The 19,090-nt window shown below is 39.7% G+C and overlaps 1 protein-coding gene and 1 long non-coding RNA gene across 6 annotated transcripts in view; one reads left to right on the top strand and one right to left on the bottom strand.

Annotated features, from left to right (window-relative positions):
- The window catches only part of LOC109445818 (uncharacterized), a 45,060-nt gene extending 44,474 nt beyond the window's left edge, over positions 1 to 586 (bottom strand). For all 5 annotated transcript variants that reach the window (XR_016020852.1, XR_012494077.2, XR_012494073.2 and 2 more), the window contains exon 1: positions 221 to 586. This is a non-coding gene — a long non-coding RNA (uncharacterized LOC109445818). The remainder of the gene's footprint in view (positions 1 to 220) is intronic.
- An 81-nt stretch (positions 587 to 667) lies between these two features.
- Positions 668 to 16,782, top strand: HSP90B1 (heat shock protein 90 beta family member 1). Its single transcript, XM_088797181.1, has 18 exons — positions 668 to 854; positions 1,830 to 1,929; positions 2,645 to 2,786; positions 3,367 to 3,483; positions 4,418 to 4,749; positions 8,565 to 8,676; positions 8,897 to 9,016; positions 9,797 to 9,913; positions 11,207 to 11,344; positions 11,433 to 11,510; positions 11,652 to 11,717; positions 12,221 to 12,490; positions 12,754 to 12,999; positions 13,499 to 13,635; positions 15,231 to 15,309; positions 15,391 to 15,546; positions 15,870 to 15,986; positions 16,490 to 16,782. The coding sequence occupies exons 1-18, from the start codon at positions 806 to 808 to the stop codon at positions 16,517 to 16,519; spliced, it is 2,406 nt and encodes an 801-aa protein (XP_088653307.1). The 5' UTR covers positions 668 to 805; the 3' UTR covers positions 16,520 to 16,782.
- Positions 16,783 to 19,090: the final 2,308 nt, after the last annotated feature.

Below are 19,090 nucleotides of genomic sequence, written 5' to 3'. Positions count from 1 at the left end.
ACGCAAGGACTTGCTGGGGTAATGTGGAAAAAAGGGGCAAACTATCCAGCTGGCCAAAGACTACGATTCCCAGCATTCAACACAGTGTACCCCCTACTGTGTTGCATGCCGGGATTGAAGTTACACACCATCCCATCCCCATCTAAAAGCGATCCGGGGATTTCAACTACCTCTCACGTATTTCTCTTTTCCGAGAAGTACTACCAAATAGAAAGCTCACTGAGAAAATTCGCACTGGAATCCTCCCAACGTGACTCCACGTGTAGTCAGAGGAAAGATGAAGAACGCGTTACCATGGCTACCGTTTCCCCTGGTCACGGAACAAACGCTCTCTAGGATCCGGAAGTAGTTTCGCTGCGACTTCTCCAAAAAGAGGGATGTGTTCTGGGCTGACGTTAATTGGACGGTTTCCCAAAGAGGCCAAAGCTTCCCAGGCATAGGGGCGGTCCTGCGTGTAAGGGGCCCGCGGAGCCCTTTGGTTGGAGATTAGCAGCTATAGATGACCAATCGGAAGGAGCCACGCTTCGGGCATCGGGCACCGCACCTGGACAGCTCCGATTGGTGGACTGCGGTCCCCCCCGCGAGTCCCCATTGGTTACAGAAGGTGCGTGGTGCGGCAGGATTGGTGAGTTCGTGTTTCCCGTCCCCCGCCCTCGAGAAGTGGGGGTGAAAAGCGGCCAGACCTGCTTGGGGGGCAGTGGGCGGACCGCGCGGCTTGAGGTCTAAGGATCTGAACCCAGGGGTGGCAGGGCGGAGGCAGCTCCTGCGATCAAAAGGGACTTGAGAGCCTCGGCAGCCGTGCGCCATGAGGGCCCTGTGGGTGCTGGGCCTCTGCTGCGTACTGCTGACCTTCGGTGAGTGATCTCGGAGGAGCGGGCCCCCCGGATGCCCCCCCTCCTCAAGCGCGGCGTCTTCTCGAAGGTTCTGGGGGCGTTGAGCCTGGGAGGGGGATAACAGGGCCTGCGCTGGGCGGTGGGGCCCATCACCTTTCCTCGAAAGAGGCTCAGGGGCTTTCGTTTACTCTTCTCTGGAAAGAAAAAAAAGAATAGAATTATTTAAATCCCTTGCAGATCTCCTAGTATCCGCACCGGGAGGTCTCAGTCGCTTGGATGTGGGGTCTCGCTCGAGCTCTCGCTACCCCCAAAATCGTTGTAGATGCCCCGTCCGACGGACTTTTGCAGAGTCTCAACATTTCGCTATCTGAGCTTAAGGACCCCGCACGTCGTCCGACCCCTAGCGAACGCGCGTTTCCTTTCTTACGCCCATGCTGGTCTTGGGAGCGTGGGGCCCTGGGTTACCAGAAAGGCAGTGTTAGCGTGTTTGATTCACTTTTGCTCCAGCTCCATAATATCATAAAAATCTCTTAATATGTCTTCCCCTTCTCCGACCCCTGGATTGGATTTCAGTTCCCTTCGCCAAAGGTTGCACAAATCCTATTTGTATTTTGACCTGTGATATTGAAGGCCTAAGTTTTGATATGGTCAGTTTGGAGGCCTTCCCTTGGCCTGCGCGCAACACGTGTGACTGTAGAAGAGGCCTGGTATCAATTGCTAAACATTATTTATAAAGGATCCGAAGGTGGCATTTTAGAAGTGATGGCTGCCTCGGTATTTTATAATCTCCTGGGGAACCTTAGTATCTGGGCTTAAATAAGAACTGTGCAGACTTGGGTTTACATTGGGTATTTCAACCAGTGGATCCATTCTCCCATCCCCACCTCCCATATTTACCAACTGACTGATGCAGCCCCTACCTTTGCCCTGTCTGATTATATTCCTTCTGAGAAGTACACGAAGCAACAACAGTGTTTTTCGGTGTTAAATCTTCAGGGTCGGTGCGAGCTGATGAAGTCGATGTGGATGGGACAGTGGAAGAGGATCTGGGTAAAAGTAGAGAAGGCTCAAGGACAGACGATGAAGTAGTACAGAGGTTTGTGTTCATTCGAAACTATACAGATAAGCTCTTGTGAACACTGTGGAATACAGTGGCTTCTTTTATATCTCCAAAGGTCCAGATGAAGTGTAACACCCGAATTTATAACCTTGAAAATGGTCACTCAAAATGTAGCAAGCCCATGTGCACACATAAATATCGCCTAACTTGCCCCTAAGAATGGTCAAGCTTGATTGAAGTCCTTTGAAAACTATCTGGATAACTATTGCAAAATACTAGCACTATTACTTTCCTAAAACCTTAGGAGAGACTTTCGGTTGGTTTTGTACTCAGTAAGTGTGTGCACTTAGTAGTTTTAAAAACAGGATTTCTGTCGGTTGCAGTGTTTTAAAATTTGGCCTCTTAGGACTTAACTGACAGTTTTGTAGACCCTAAAAGGCCAAAGCTTCCCAGTCAAAGGGGCAGTTCCATGTATGGGGGAACATAAATGAGTATGGCTTTGCTTTTTAGTAGAGGAAAGTTGGGTTTATTTTTCTGACAATTTTAGGAACAGTATTTCCATCTTGGTGTCCTATTACTGTGGTAAAATAATACTGAGCTGGTAGATTAGTAATTATTTTATAAAGGTCTCCATTTCACCCTTTTAACACTACAGACAATCTTAAGAGATCACTGTGCTCTCATCACAGATCCTGTATATTTGGAGGAAACTAAGCAATGCAGTATTTGTTTATCAAATTTATTTCCTTAGAGAGGAAGAGGCTATTCAGTTGGATGGATTGAATGCATCCCAAATAAGAGAACTTAGAGAGAAATCAGAAAAGTTTGCCTTCCAAGCTGAGGTAAACAGAATGATGAAACTTATCATCAATTCATTGTATAAAAATAAAGAGGTAAGCAAATACTATTTTCTCTTTGTTTGGTAGCATACTTATTTACTTTCATAGTAAATGTACTTACATGGGAATTCCAAGTAAGTAGTTAGCCAGGTTTAAATACCCAGTACTCTATGTACAAGAATTGCTACTAGATATCATGTTTGCATGTGCACACGCGTGTTTGTACGTGTGTGAGTGTGTGTGTGGGGGGGGTTGAGTCAGGGATTATTACACATTTTCCCTTTCTCCTCCAAATGTGTTCATGGCCTGCTACATACTGTGAGTGTTAAGGGCCGTCGCACAAAGCAGGCCTCATGTACTGCATACCTAGAGATCACTAGGAGGAGAATAGAGCGTAACTACTCTTGCCAGTGCAGGTATCCATTAGAGTTGCTCCAGGCCTCTGTGTAAGGAGCTGTACCCCCTTTTACCAAGAGAGTAAAGGCACCTCTACCTAAGGAATGATAAGAAATCATTCCTTAAAGAGTGCTTTTTCAGAGTACAGAGGAGAAATAAAATGAGTTTGACATTAAATTTAATGTCTTGCGGATCTTGAAGCTAACCTGAGTGTGTATTAAATCTGGCTTCCATTTAGATTTTCCTGAGAGAACTGATTTCAAATGCTTCCGATGCTTTAGATAAGATAAGGCTAATATCACTGACTGATGAAAATGCTCTTTCTGGCAATGAGGAACTAACGGTCAAAATTAAGGTAAGCTTAAAACAGTTTTACAATAAAAAAAATCCTTGGAGATAATCTGTATTAGTCAAGGTAGACCAGGTTATGCTACAGTAACAAGTTTTATTGGAACACTGCCATGCCTGCTTGTGTATTATCTAAGACTGCTTTTGTGCTACATGACAGAGTTGAGTAGTTGTGACAGAAACCATATGGCCCACAAAGCCTAAAATATTTACTCTCTGGCCCTTTTACAAACCAAGGTTGCCACCCCTGGCTTAAATCATCAGTCACAGGCTGCCTGTGGCCTTTGCTTTGTGTCACCCTCACTCCAGGACACAGGCTGATGGAGCAGCCGCCATCTGGAGTGTATATAGCTGGTTGCCATGGTGTAGAGAGAGCTTGGAGGGTCTTACATCAATTAAAGGCTCCATCCTGAAAGCCACACTCCTCTCACTTATAACTCATTGGTGAGAGCTAGGCGTATGGCCTTACCCAACCATAAATGGAGGATGTCTATTCCTGTTATATTTCTGGAAGGCAGAAAGCCGGGGATGTTCAGTGAAGAACAATTGACCACCACAGATTCCAAATACAGAAGTCATTCAACTTTTGTACTTTTCTATCAGAAATAGGCAAAACATAAAATTGTATGTTTCTTGTCTATTTGCTTCAAAAATAAATTGTTTTGTTTAGCCTATCTCTGCCCTTTGATATTTAGACCAGTCTCTGCTCTCTTTGATACTGATAATTATTCTCTATAAAGGAAGTTGCTTGTACTTAAGATGGGCACTTTCTTAAAAGGCCATAATATACTATATGGAGGAAAATATTTCAGTTTAGTTTTCTGTATTGGAATTGAGGTGGCCCAAAGCTGGTAGTTTCCCAGTGTATATAGCTCAGTATTTCCTCCTCATACTGTGAGCAGTAAGCAAATATAACTATCTTGTTTTTGTCTTGCTTTTAGTGTGACAAGGAGAAGAACCTGCTACATGTCACAGACACTGGTATAGGAATGACCCGGGAAGAGTTGGTTAAAAACCTTGGTACCATCGCCAAATCTGGGACGAGCGAGTTTTTAAACAAAATGACTGAGGCACAAGAAGATGGCCAGTCAACTTCTGAATTGATTGGCCAGTTTGGTGTCGGTTTCTATTCTGCCTTCCTTGTAGCAGATAAGGTCATTGTCACGTCAAAACACAACAACGACACCCAGCACATCTGGGAATCTGACTCCAATGAATTTTCTGTAATTGCTGACCCAAGAGGAAACACTCTAGGACGGGGAACTACAATTACGTGAGTGTTACTAATTCCTAATAAGAATTAATGGTCGTAGTGAGGCTCTTGAGTCTCCAGTTCGGGCTCTCTGAGCAAACAGCTTATTCTGGGCCTTAATTTCCTTGCCTATAAAATGAGGAAATTGAACTATGCTCATCACTTGAGGAAATGTGTTGAGGACTTAAGGCCCAGCCAGACACAGAGAGCTGTGGTGGCTGTTGTTTGTGGAGGACGTAAAATAGGAAGGGTTAGCTCTTCCAGGGAAGAAGGCAAAATGGAGGCCTCACAGAGTAGTGTCTTGGTCCAAGTTTTCCAGGGAAGTGAGACTTAGAAAAGTAGTTTCAGTCTGGAGCATCGTGGGTAAAGCATGGCGAACATTATATTCATGGGATTAGTTTTCTGAAGGGTGTGGAGGATGGCAGAACTGGATGAGAGGAGACTGGGTGAGCACTGAAAATATTCAAGATCCGTGGTAGCAACTGGGGTTGTGGTTTGGAGAGAACAAGTAGAGATAAAGAGCTTGAACAAAGTCATGAAATTTCTTTGGGAGAAAATGTCCCGTATGAGGGTAATTAGTAATGATTGAATTCGAGTTGGAATTCATCTTAAGTCAGTAACTATTGTTTGTGCAGATGAGACAGAGCTTAGGTCCACAGGGCAGCTTTCTGCCTTTTTTCCCAGAGGTCAGTTGACTTGGCCAGTTGTGCCAAGTGAAAAGTGTCCCTGAAATCTGGCTTTTTTTTTCTTCGTTCAGTTTTAAATTTTCTTGATAAGAATGTTTAAATACTCAAGTAGGTAAGAAGCATTATCATTTTGACCAATTTTCTTCATCCCGAAAAGTAACATTTCCTGTCTTCATCAGCACAGATGTTCCTTAATGAAGGCTAATTAGATGACTGCGTTTTAGTGCTTGTACTAATTTATTCTTCCCAATTTACCTTGCCTTGCCTTTGTCATTACCATTTCACATCTCTCGGTCTCATTAGGAGGCATCACTGTTACACCCCAGTGCCCTTTCTCGTTAGCTGTTAAGGGTGTACGTAGGTAAATCACATCTCTTAACTAGAAAGAGATAGAACATGATATGTCCCAGGAGGAGCTGATGTCTTAGGATACTGAGAGACAGGCAAGGTCTAGATAGACGCGTTAAGAAAGCGAACATTTTGTTGACTGTTCTGTTCCCAGAGTCTAACTCTTGCTTGGCAAATACTTATATAAATGAGTCAGGTATCAGGACAGTTTCATACGGGTAGCATGGCTAGTTGATCAGTAAATGAAACTTGACAACAGGTTGTGCTTTCCCTGGGCAAAATTGCCTTTTCAAGTTTTCCTGCCCCACCATGCACTCAATAGATACTCATTTCAGTGCCTGTCACCTGCTCGGGTTTAGGGCAACAGTGGAGAAGAAGACAGATGAGGTCCCTGCTTTCACGTGGCTCATTCTAGTAAGGAAGAAAAACATGAAGTCATTTCAGAGTGGAAATGCCAGAAGGGAAGCTGAGAGACTCCTCCCTTACCAGAAGGCCTTTCTGAAATAGTGGGAAGTTAGGTTCAGATACTCCAGGCAGCAGCAGGCCCAGCATGGTGAAAGTTTCAGCGACAAGAGGCCCATGTGAGGATCTGGAGGTGTAGAGTGGCCAGAGGAAAACAGTGAAGGCAAGGAGGGAACGAGGTCAACATCCTGCCTATATACTTGACTTCATCTTACATTTGACCGATAAAATGGAAGCCACCAGACAATTCAGTTTCCTACCTACTCCTGTCCATCACCCCGAAGTTAGCTGCTACTGTACCGCTCTGAGAGATTTTGTGAGGATTAAATGATGGCATGAAATCCACATCCAGTAAATGCAAACTGAAGTAATTGCTTCTGTCCTTCTTACCACAATGAGGGAGATGTTCTACATTTTTCCCTAAAGCTAGTCTCCATTTGTGATCTGTTGTCTTTCATCTTAACCTTCTCAGAGACGAAGCATAAATTAATTCCTACTCCATCTTTAAAGTCAGCCTTTCCCACACACCTCCCTCTTTCCCATCAAAGTGGAAGCATGTTCTAGTCTCTGGGGGAAGGAAGGAAGGCGGGTAGTGCCATGCTCCCTTATACTGTCAGGCACACACTATTTTTGTCTCTCCTCCACAGTTGAGCTTAAAGTACACTTGCCTTTGCTGCTCCTTCACCTTCTGTTCATGCCTCAGTCCACTTTACGTCAACTTTACCACCTTTCCATTGAAATAAATTCACCAGTAAGTAACCCTTGTTCCTGAAGCCAATGCATTCAGGATTCTTGAACTGACATTGTTCCCAGCAGTGATTCTCTTTTTTTCTTAGTTTTTCTCTTGTGTTTTCTACAGAATTGGCTTTCTGCTACACAGTCCTTAAAACAATTCACTCAGTACCCAGCCTCCATGATCCTGCGTATCTTTTGTCTTTGCCCATTTCTTAAATTTTGATATTCTCTTGCTTTAAAATTTAACTTTCAGCCCTTTTCTCATTATTCTTGTATTCCTTATTTAGTCTCACTTCTGTCACGCTTTTTCTCAGGGTTCTCAAATCTATATTCTTAGTCTAGATGAGAAGTCAGCAAGCTTTTTCTTAAAGGGCCTACTAGTAAATACTTTAAGCTTGTGGACTATAGGATCAGTCACAGGGCACATCTCTGCTGTTCCAGCTTGAAAGCAACCGTAGACAACATGATGAATGAGGTTGTGTCTTGATAAAATTTCTTACGTGCTCCAGCCATAGTTTGTCGACTTCTGATCTCGACCTAACAACTGAGCTCTGTGCTCATATATCTAATTTAAACATCTAACTAAGATGTCAAACCATCAGCTTCAGCTTGCATCCAAAACTGAACTCTTCTCCAACCCAGCATCACTAAGATGACGCGGCTCTAAGACCAGAGACTTAGTCACCACGTTAGGCTGTGTCATCATGTACTGTCTACTTGTTGGCAGATGCTACTAACCTTCACTTTTTGAGGCAGGAAGGGTACCATGGATACAACATCCTTCATTTTTATTGGGAGCACAAACATGAAGATAGGGGCCACCTGCTGTGTGTGAGACTATGTTGTAATTTATTATTTGGGGTGGTGGAGGAAGGGTTTGCAGAAGTGGCAGGGAGGGAAAAGAGGAAGCAATGCTACAGTTGTCGGTACTGGAGTTAGCTAAGCCAGCTCTGTCCAGGAGAACTCTCACGGAAATGTTCTGTGTCTGCACTGTCTTACATGGCAGCCACCAGCCACGTGTGACTATTGAGTACTTGGATGTGGCAGTGCAACTAAAGAACGAATTTTAGATTTTATTCAAATAGTTACATATGGCTGGCTACTGTTTTGGATGGTGCAGATATAAACAATAGTTCAGATTAATTTTCTAGCTTTTTTAAGGAATGTGTTTTTATTAGGGGTTCGCTATCTACAATAATCATTGGATCTCTAGATTAACTATCAGTGCATATAATTACACTTTTCTCCAGAATGTTTCAGTGTTTTTACACCTTGAGCTTTCTTAAGATTTCAGTCCTTCAAATGAAAAAACCCCAACATATTTAGAGGGTTGGGAACATTTTCATTTTCTACCTAGAACTAAGGATGGTCTCCACTTAAGGGAATGTAAGGAAACTTTTTCCCTTTACCGTACCCATCTTTGGTATATTTAGTTCACAAACCCTTATTGGTGGTGATGAGAATCCTAACACGAATAACAGAGGCCATCCTGGATTACACAGACCTGCTGGCTGTTAGCATTGTTATGAAGGCATTTAGATGAATTTATAATCAAATCTTTTAAACCATGCATGTGTCTTTATAAATGGCTTATTTTCTTTGCAGCCTTGTTTTAAAAGAAGAAGCATCTGATTACCTTGAATTGGATACAATTAAAAATCTTGTCAAAAAATACTCACAGTTCATAAACTTTCCTATTTATGTATGGAGCAGCAAGGTAAATCTATATTGAAATTTATATGTATTACCTTGGCACATATTTAAATACTTAATACTTAATGAAGATAAAATGTAGTTTTTTTCAGTTTTGATACTTGCAGGATTTTCTAAAAGAAGACCTATTTTTTTGAGTTGTAATTTTATTTTATATTCTATAAATCAAGTCAGAATTACTAAAAAGATGAGTTTAACAGTAATGCTACTTTCTCCTCCAACAGACTGAAACTGTTGAGGAACCCATGGAAGAAGAAGAAACAACAAAAGAAGAAAAAGAAGAATCTGATGATGAGGCTGCAGTAGAAGAAGAAGAAGACGAAAAGAAACCCAAGACTAAAAAAGTAAGTCTGCTTCATCTCCGTATTTAAAATATTGTTTAGGATATTTTAGAGAAAACTTGAAAACCCAAGTATGTACGGACTAATTTGAGGCAAGCTTCAAGTTTTGAAGGTCACCTTTTCCCAAATGTTAAGTCCATCATTTAAAAACAAGGACTTTGTGTTTTCTACTTCCAGAAAGTTGTAAGTACCAAACACATCTTATTTTTATTAAGAGTTTTCTAACTTCTATATGTTGCTCAAGACTGGTGGCTTATAACATGTCTTGAACTTCAAAATCTTAAAAAACTTTCTGCATCTTTTGTCACGTGTTAACTATACAGGTATTAACTATAAAATTAGTTCTCTGGTCTGCTATTAAAATATACGTCTTGGAAATTACCCTGTCTTAGGTAGGTAGCAGAAGTAATGGTGGGAGGTTTTAAGGAATTTTTATTGGAAGATGTTGGATTTCTACAAGTCATGAAATAGGAATATATAATATGTGTATCTTTCTAACCTCAACATATTTTCAAGAAATAACATTTTAGCTAGTTAAAAAGAACAATGAAGAAACCTTAATTGGATTTTAATAAATTATGATAAGCAATTGCCTATTTTATATTAAATATCAGCCTTAAGTGTTGACATTTTTAATTTTTGATTCAGTTGGTAGGAACATACAAGCTTAGAGGTATCCTTTAGTGCTTCACATATTTTTTTGAAATGTCCTAAAGCTATGATTCCCACTAGTGTTACCGCGGAATGGTGCTGGGAGAGACTAATCAAATACTGTAACTTCAGGTTGAAAAAACGGTCTGGGATTGGGAACTTATGAATGACATCAAACCAATATGGCAGAGACCATCAAAAGAAGTAGAAGATGATGAATACAAAGCTTTCTACAAATCATTTTCAAAGGTAAATATTATTTTAGAATAATGTGATAATGAAACATTATATCAAAATGTTTTAAAACAGTTTATAAATACTTCACAGTTGGTTTCATTTTTAATGCTGTGTATTATATTGTGTATTAAAAAAAATTTGAGAAGAAATCTGTAGCCTTCACCAGGTTGCCAAGGCGTCTGTGTTACAAAAGAGATTAAGAAGTACCTACATGGGCAGATGTGTGGTTTCCACTGTAGAACCCATAAAACAAAGTCATGTTACTGAATGGCTTTTAATGTAATCTTTAAAGAGCTTGTTTACAACATCAAACAATTACTGTGAGGTCATCTGCCTAGGTAGGAATAATTACTAACTCTGTTTCCTGGCCTATTTTTTTCCTTTTACTGATCCCTTGTAACTCTTGAATCCACAACTAGCATTAAGATTGTTCCAAGGTAATGTTTCTCCATACAGCTTTTTTTATAAAGTAGAATAGCTTAATGGACTTAGCATGACTACATGAAACTTAATACTGTATGATTCTGTCTATTCTTTACTCTTTATTCCACCTGTAGATTTGTTCCTTCACCTTCTTGGTTTTCCTTACGTTAACATCCAACCATCCTTGAGGCTTTTTACCTCTAAAAACTTGCCCTTCATTCTGCCTCCACTTTCATTCCCATGAACTCTAAAGTCCTAGTGTATGCACAGGTACTTCCATCTAGGTCAGCTGTATTAGAAATATAATGTGAGCCACATAATAAGCTGTTTTACTTTTGGGAGGTTTCTGTATCACGTCTTCAAAGTTTGGCTGTGTATCTTACACTTACCATCACATCTCAATTCAGACTAACCACGTGGGTACAGTAATGGATAATGTATACAGATCTAGGGAACTCCTGTCTTTATATTTTTGTAGCTATTTACATACCTCTTTATAGCCATAACGGTAGTCCAGATTCCAAGGGAGAAATCTGTTCCTGAGTCCTTTTTGTGGTTGGCCAGTCCATTCTTGAAGTGATGTTTATGGTTTTGTCCTTTAGGATGCTGGTTTTCCCGTCCTGTTCTCACACATGTGGAACCTGGACTCACCCATCCTTCCCGAGTCTAGGAGTACATAATGTTATTGATAGTCATCGTCAACACGACTGTGTCTAGGCAGTTAGAATTGCAGTCTTAGTCGTTTCTTCTTCCCTCCGTAACCTCCCCACCCCTTTTTTGGTAAGGGCACTTCTCTGGTTAATTAAATGCTGAACTAGACCGTAGCTTTTGCACTGCCTTTGTTGTGTGCCATTTGGGTAACTAAGTACCAACTTTCCATAGGAAAGCGATGACCCCATGGCTTATATCCACTTTACTGCTGAAGGAGAAGTTACTTTCAAATCAATTTTATTCGTACCCACATCTGCTCCACGTGGTCTTTTTGACGAATATGGATCCAAGAAGAGTGATTATATTAAGGTGGGTGTTTAAGTAGTATAAACTGAATTTAAAATTTTAAAGTGTAATTTCCAGAAAGTAACTTTTTTTTTTTTTGGTCTCTGCTTAGCTCTATGTGCGCCGAGTATTCATCACGGATGACTTCCATGATATGATGCCCAAGTACCTTAATTTTGTCAAGGGTGTTGTAAGTATCTGAAGATTGGGGAGAAAGGGGGTTACAGTGAGGATCTGGTAGTATTTTGGTGGGGAGGAAGTGAGGAAGTGGTTTGGTTTTGGTTTTCTCCAGTGTTTTTTTGCTCACTGAACTTTCTTTTGCCATCTGAAGGTGGACTCAGATGACCTCCCCTTGAATGTTTCCCGTGAGACTCTTCAGCAGCATAAGCTGCTTAAGGTGAGTGTCTCTGGGACGAGATTGGCTGCTTTGCTCTTTGATTTGAGTCAGAGGACAGTTTCCATTAGTGGAGTCACCAGATTTTGAGACTAGTCTTTGGCTCTACAGATGAAGAACTTAATTTTACTCCGAAATTCTCAAGTCCTGAGAATCTGATTGTTTTTCCCCCATTTTATAATACAAATTTTCAAACATAGAAAAGTCGAAAGAATTGTACAGTGAACACATACATATATGTACATATACACATGCACATACACACACACAACCTGGTCTAAAGTTAGCGTGTAAACATGAAAGCAATCTTGTGACTATTTCCAGGGACAACTTAGTTTCTGCTCAGTCCAACTTAGGAGTGCTCACCCTTCCCTGTCCCTTGATAAATGGCAGTGACAATGCCCTGTCATAGTATCTTTCACAACTACTCCACTACCTCACATATTGCAGGTTCTCAAAAGTTTGAGATGAAGTTCTTTAATCAGTTATTCCTTAATTTTGTTCAGGTGATTAGAAAGAAGCTTGTCCGTAAAACTCTGGACATGATCAAGAAGATTGCTGATGAGAAATACAATGATACTTTTTGGAAAGAATTTGGTACCAACATCAAGCTTGGTGTGATTGAAGACCACTCCAATCGGACACGTCTTGCTAAACTTCTTCGATTCCAGTCTTCTCATCACGCAAGTGACATTACTAGTCTAGACCAGTATGTGGAAAGAATGAAGGAGAAACAAGACAAAATCTACTTCATGGCTGGGTCCAGCAGAAAAGAGGTGAGATGATCAGGGATCATGGTATATAGCTGGGAATTTATAACCAACTCTTGAGGGGAAAAAAAGAAAAATTTAATTAAGAGCTATGGTAGTTTGGAGGACTGGTCAGTCATTGACAGGAAAGTCATTTATATTCTTTGTTCCTCTTAATTCTCCACCTGTAAACTGGGGTTGTTACTACTATACAAACATAGATACTAAGATGAACAAATAAATACCGAGGCTAGACTTGGAATTAACCTTTAATTCCCTTAATTTCATAGGCCGAATCGTCTCCATTTGTTGAGCGACTTCTGAAAAAGGGCTATGAAGTGATTTATCTCACAGAACCTGTGGATGAATACTGCATTCAGGCTCTTCCTGAGTTTGATGGGAAGAGGTTCCAGAATGTTGCCAAGGAAGGAGTCAAGTTTGATGAAAGTGAGAAAACTAAGGAGAATCGTGAAGCAATTGAGAAAGAATTTGAGCCTCTGCTCAATTGGATGAAAGATAAAGCCCTCAAGGACAAGGTATTCTTCTGGAAATTAGAAATGTGAAAATTGTAGCATCTGCATTTTTAAAAAACTGTTTTGTCAACATACTAAACTTTGCAACTGGTTACTTTGTAACCATGAAAACTTGTCAGAACATTTAATATTGTGGTTAAATTATTGGGGCGAACAACCTTAAAATTTAGGAACTACAAAGAATTAAAAGGATAATAGTGGTTATTCTATATGAGGATGCTAGGGGGTTTTTTCCTTACAACTGAAAGTTTTCTGTAGTTTAATATTGCTCTTGTAACAGGTTAAATTTTATATGTTGTTAAAAGTTGGTGATTTAAGTATTTCTGACTGAAAAATTCAGACTATTAAATGACAGTGTCTCCTGAGAATCGGAATGAGTAGTTTTATGACCTGCCTCTATGTTTATGATCTTAGGTGATGAATCCTTAACGAGTTGAAAGGCAATTACTGAATGACTTTAACTATTGATATTCATGTCTCTAACTTTGGTTCTTGTCCTAAGATTGAAAAGGCTGTGGTCTCTCAGCGCCTGACAGAGTCTCCGTGTGCTCTTGTGGCCAGCCAATACGGGTGGTCCGGCAACATGGAGAGAATCATGAAAGCTCAGGCATACCAGACGGGCAAGGACATCTCCACAAAGTAAGTGTCCTCGGGAAAGTCTACCCAGGTGTCAGCTCTCGTCCAGCCTCCCTTCAGGAGGTAATGCCAGCTTCTATACAAAGAACGGATGTGTTTTAAGTTTCCACCACTGTCTACTATATATTAGGTAGACGACAGATTTATAAAGGGATTCCTCCTACATGAGATGGATAAAGAAAAAGTCTTGGGACCGAAATGGTCCAAGATGGCCCACTAGGGAAAAAAATAAAAGGAAAGGTCTTAGACTCATGATCTATTTTATATACAAATGCAAATTTTCTTACTCTGTTACACATAAATTGTCTGTATTTTTGCATTACACTATATGCTTGGCCTGGTATCTCTTCTACATTTTAGATAATATTAAGAGTTATAAGTTATAGATGAGGTTAATGACAATTATATTTCTCAAATGAGTTAAATCTTTTAAAACCACCACACTCCTCCCCTAGATAATATGCCCCACAAAATAAAAGGTAAAATTTGACCCATGAGTTAACAAGTATTTGAACTCAAGGTCCAAGTACTAGAGATAAGTGGGTCTTTGGTACCCTTTATTTTTAAGAAATACATATTTCAAGCTTGTTTTATTGTCACAACAATGGCCTTAAAAACAACTTTTTTGCCTGTTTTTATTCTCTCTTCCACCTGGAATAACTTCTTTCTTTGCTACCTTTCTTATTTGCATCATACTTTTATCCCCAAGGCCTAGTTTTAGGGATTCTCACAAATGTATTCATTAAAATAAATACACATATACATACACACATTTCATAATTAGCACACTCACCAATATAATGTTTATACAATAAAATGCTAAGGTGCTGTCTTATATGTCTTGTCCCCTAGCTAGACTATAAATTTCAGGTGAAGAACAGGTTTCTGCTTATATCCCATTACAACAGTATAGTAGTCATTTAATAAATGTCCGCCTATTTGTCATTCATTAACAAATACTTGAGCACCTATTATGTTTATACACTGATGGTCTAAAGTAGTCCTCACTGCTGTCTTTGGGACATTGAGTAGTAGCCAGAATGACATACCGCCATAAGCTCCTAAGCCCAGCACAGATAATGAGTATACCAAGATGGGGATAATGTAGACCCTCACTGTCCTCAGCATGCAGCTATAGGAGGGAGAACAGTCATAACTGACAGTGAAATGCGAAAGATGAGGAAGGTATGTTCAGAATGCAGTGAGAACTGAGCTCAGATAAAAAGTAATTTTTCTTAAAACCGTATTGGTGTTATTTGAGCAGCACACAGGCTGCCTAGGAACTCAACTCGGAGACAGAGCTTCATTTAAAGTAGTGACAATAAATTAAGTGGGGATGAACAAGACATTAAATCAGTTCATCCACTCAACCAAGTGCTCTAGACACAGGATTCACTAGTAAATAAAACAGTTCTCTTTAACTCTCATCTAACTGTGTCCATCCACCTTTAAAAGGGAAAGCTTGATGTAGCAATATAAGTACATCTTGATTTCTCCAAGAGCTGTTCATTATAGTTATGAAACAGTAATAGAATAAGGGAATTGTATGAACCCTAAATTTTGATATGTTCATTAATGTTCATTTTTGTCCCCTCCAGTTATTATGCCAGCCAGAAGAAAACATTTGAAATTAATCCCAGACATCCACTGATCAGAGACATGCTTCGACGAGTTAAGGTAATATCACAGTCTTACTCCTTCATCTTTTCATTTGAATACTTTGTACCTTTTAATCAAGTGTGATTTCTTCCATCTCAGGAAGACGAAGATGACAAAACAGTTTCGGATCTTGCCGTGGTTTTGTTTGAAACAGCAACACTACGGTCAGGATATCTTTTACCAGACACTAAAGAGTATGGAGATAGAATAGAAAGAATGCTTCGCCTCAGTTTAAACATTGACCCTGATGCAAAGGTTTGTATCCCCAGCCTTCCAACACAGGCTTAATTTTTTTTTTTTTTTTAAAAAAAACGCTTCCCATGATTAAGTGATAAAGCTCTGAGAAATTGGACTAATTTCTACTCTTTTGAAATAATTTATTAAGTGTTTTTAAGTCCCTAGTGTCATGCACTGTACTAGAAGTTAAACAAATTCTTTTACATGCTTTTTTTTAATCTCCCTTTGTTAGCTTGACTGTTAACTCTTATTAGAGGATTATGAAGTTAATTATGATCCTAAACATTTAAATGAGCAAAGTGAAAATAGATCCATTAATGGGCGCATAAATGTTCCCTTAGGTCGAAGAAGAACCTGAAGAAGAGCCTGAAGAAACAACAGACGACACCACAGACGACACAGACCAAGATGAAGAAGAAATGGATGTCGGAACAGACGAAGAAGAACAAGAAACAAAGGTATAGCAACTCAAGAATGGGACTTGCATTCTAGTTCTGGCCAAGTTAGGACTGTAACGTATAGAAATCTGCCCCAAAATAGGCATCTCAAATCAAATTTGAAAGCTGGAGCAAATCACTTTTTTTGTTTAAATAGTGTATACTTTGATCTTCCCACTTCTTTCATCCTTTATTTTAGTCATCCAATCTTGATGTTTTAAGTAGATTTTTCCTTAGCGCACAATATTTCTATATATATTCTTGGCCATTTGCTTCCGCCTTACTATATAGTAACAGGCTGTTTTAAATTTTTGATTGTTGTGTTCAGGGGCCATTGCTCCTTTTGGTGGGGTCTAAGTTATCTAAAATTCTTACAGATTACCAAGGTGAGGTTTTAATCTACCGCTGAAATAATGAAAATAAGCTTAGCCCAGTCAGTTATTTTTTCCACATGCGAACTTTTGTGAGCTAAAGGGTTTTGTTCTGCTAGCTTTTAATGTCTTCTGATTTTTCTGTTTTCACAGAAATCTACAGATGAAAAAGATGAATTGTAAATTATACTCTCACCATTTGGATCCTGTGTGGAGAGGGAATGTGAAATTTAAGTCATTTCTTTTGGGAGAGACTTGTTTTGGATGCTCCCCCCAACCCCTTTCTCCCCTGCACTGTAAAATGTTGGGATTGTGGGTCACAGGAAGAAGAGGGTTTTTTAGTTGAATTTTTTTTAACATTCCTCATGAATGTAAATTTGTACTATTTAACTGACTATTGGTGTAAAATCTTGTCATGTGTATAAAAATAAAAAAGATCCCAAATATTCAGTGTCTTGCCTGTCTTTTAATTTTTAAAAATATTTTTAAAACTCATTTATGGAGAGACAAGGTAGTCTTCCTTACAGAAGAATTCCAAATAGTATACGTAGATATACCCCTTTGTGAAGATAGAGCTTAATCCGTCTTGAGTGAGGGCTGGATTTAGTGACTGTCTTCTAGAGTATGGAAAGGGATAAATAGTAACTTCATGGGAGAGAAACCTGGCAGATGCTACTTTAACCAAGGGATCAAGGTTACTTGATCACATTACCAGTGATGTGGATCCCCTCATATGTGATGAGAAGGGTACTTCACTTCGGGTACTCTTTCCAAAAACCCATACCCTTTACCTAATGAGAACAACATCAGACAAACCTAGAACATGTGAACAGTACTCTTTAAGAAAAGTTTCAAGGTCAAAACCAAGGAACGAAAGTCACAGACTGGAGACTAAGGAGACAGGACAACTAAATGCAATATAGCACCCTGGATTAAAACTAGTGAAATCCAGATAAAGGCTAGGGTATATAGTTAATTGGTTCCTTTGACGTGTAATATGTACCATGGTTATTAAGATAGCATTCATGGAAATGGGAAAATGTATACAGGAACTCTGTAATGTCTTTGCAAGTTTCCTAGATATGTAAATTTACAGGAATAAAAAAGGCTATTAAAAAAATCACCCACAGGCAGACATAACTACAGATAATTGAGCAAGGTGTTCATTGAGCTATCATTTAATTTGTTTTGAAATATATTCTTATGGGAGAAACAGTTTCTCTAATTTCACTAGTCACGTAGCCATCCAAAATGGTAGTCTCTTTCTGTTTTTTTTTAACGGGTTAGGGAGAGAGAATCTTACTCAGTTGCAACTTCAAACATTATGAGTGTGTGAGAAAATTCTGTAGAATCTAATTTTATGAACTAGGAAGTTTTGTTAGGGACTTCAACTTTTCTGATAATCCAGGACCCCTTGCCAGGATTCTATTTCTTCTATTCATTGTATGCTTCCTACCCCTTCCCACCGAGCTATTTATCAAAGGTTCATTTCCAAATAATCACTTTGAAATGATCTGCTACGCTACTAAAGTATATATCTTTAAAAATCTGCTGCTGCTTTTATTCCCTTACAAGAAATAAATGGGAGCTCAGTCATGGAGAAACATGCTATAATGGAGACATAAGCTTCCTTTCATGATAGTGTTACATTAGCTATTATATTTGTTTCCAATTTTTTGGCCACAATAAATTACCATTTTTAATAAAGATTGTTCTAGAAGTTAAAGCCATCGGATTTTATTAGTGACATCTGAACCTTAACCCTCCAATTACAAATTCTGAATTTCCATTGTTTCCAGCAGGAAGCATAAAAAGCATACTCCCTCAGTTTGCAGTAAAAAACAAACAGCTCTGTCACACTTTTACACAGTAACTGTTTAACTGACTTACTACCAAACAGGTTGCAGCTATCTATCTAGGACTTCTTTTTTGCCCCCCATAGCTTTATTAAGGAATAATCTAGTACTATTCCTAATTTTTGGTTTATGTGTATCACACATTTGGTTTTGCACAAAGCACTGAGATGGAGTTTAGTATACATGTTTGTTAGGGAGTACCCTTCTATCAATACCTGTGGAAGGAAAGGAAATGGGATTGAGCAGGAGTTGAGCTGCAATGCAAGTCCAAAGACAGCCTGGCCAACCCCCTGGGGAGTTGAGCTAAAGTGGAGGCCCTCAGTGTTGCTCACCCTCTGCTGGGCTGAAGTGATAGGGCCTTTCTACCCCATCAGTCATTAGATGTGGGCACCTCCAGGTGTGGCCCTGAACAATGCCACCTAGCTGGGACAATCTTGCTGAGCTGACAACTGAAGGCTGCTCTCAGCACTGGGGCCACAAGCCTTTCCTTGGTGAATCTGGATGACACATTCCTACACCCACCACAGTGTATATTTTTCATAATGAAGGTCAACTTCAAAAAAGGAAAACCATACATATCTTGGTGAAAGTCACTTAGAATCAGCACTTAATGAAATAATGGCATTTTTACTTTAGGTAAAATTTTAACTATAAAATTAATTTTTCACCTTCATGAAGCCATTGTCTTATAGGACAGTTGGGTTCAATCATGATTCTTCCTCAATAGCCAGACCACTCTGTACCTATAAAAGAAAGGTATGGGGTGTGCTTTTAAAGTGTGGTCCACGGCATTCATCCATGGCAGGAGGGTCCTCCCCTTGTGCCCCAGGGGTGAGTCCTTCATGCAAAGGGTGAGCAATGCCCCAGCCTTTCATCTGGAATGGATTGAGGAGCTCCT

This window comes from Rhinolophus sinicus, chromosome 1 (genome assembly GCF_057876585.1).
Source record: "Rhinolophus sinicus isolate RSI-liver-muscle chromosome 1, RSI-T2T, whole genome shotgun sequence".
Classification (NCBI taxonomy): domain Eukaryota; kingdom Metazoa; phylum Chordata; class Mammalia; order Chiroptera; family Rhinolophidae; genus Rhinolophus; species Rhinolophus sinicus.
Note: the sequence above shows the minus strand (reverse complement) of the source record. Positions and strands in the feature narration are given on the sequence as shown.

Excerpts from the sequence above, each read along its gene's own strand:
- HSP90B1 (XM_088797181.1), top strand. The coding sequence starts at position 806 with ATGAGGGCCCTGTGGGTGCTGGGCCTCTGCTGCGTACTGCTGACCTTC. Across the intron at positions 4,750-8,564 it reads GGACGGGGAACTACAATTAC|CCTTGTTTTAAAAGAAGAAG; the intron begins GTGAGTGTTACT and ends TTTTCTTTGCAG. Across the intron at positions 13,636-15,230 it reads GGCAAGGACATCTCCACAAA|TTATTATGCCAGCCAGAAGA; the intron begins GTAAGTGTCCTC and ends TGTCCCCTCCAG.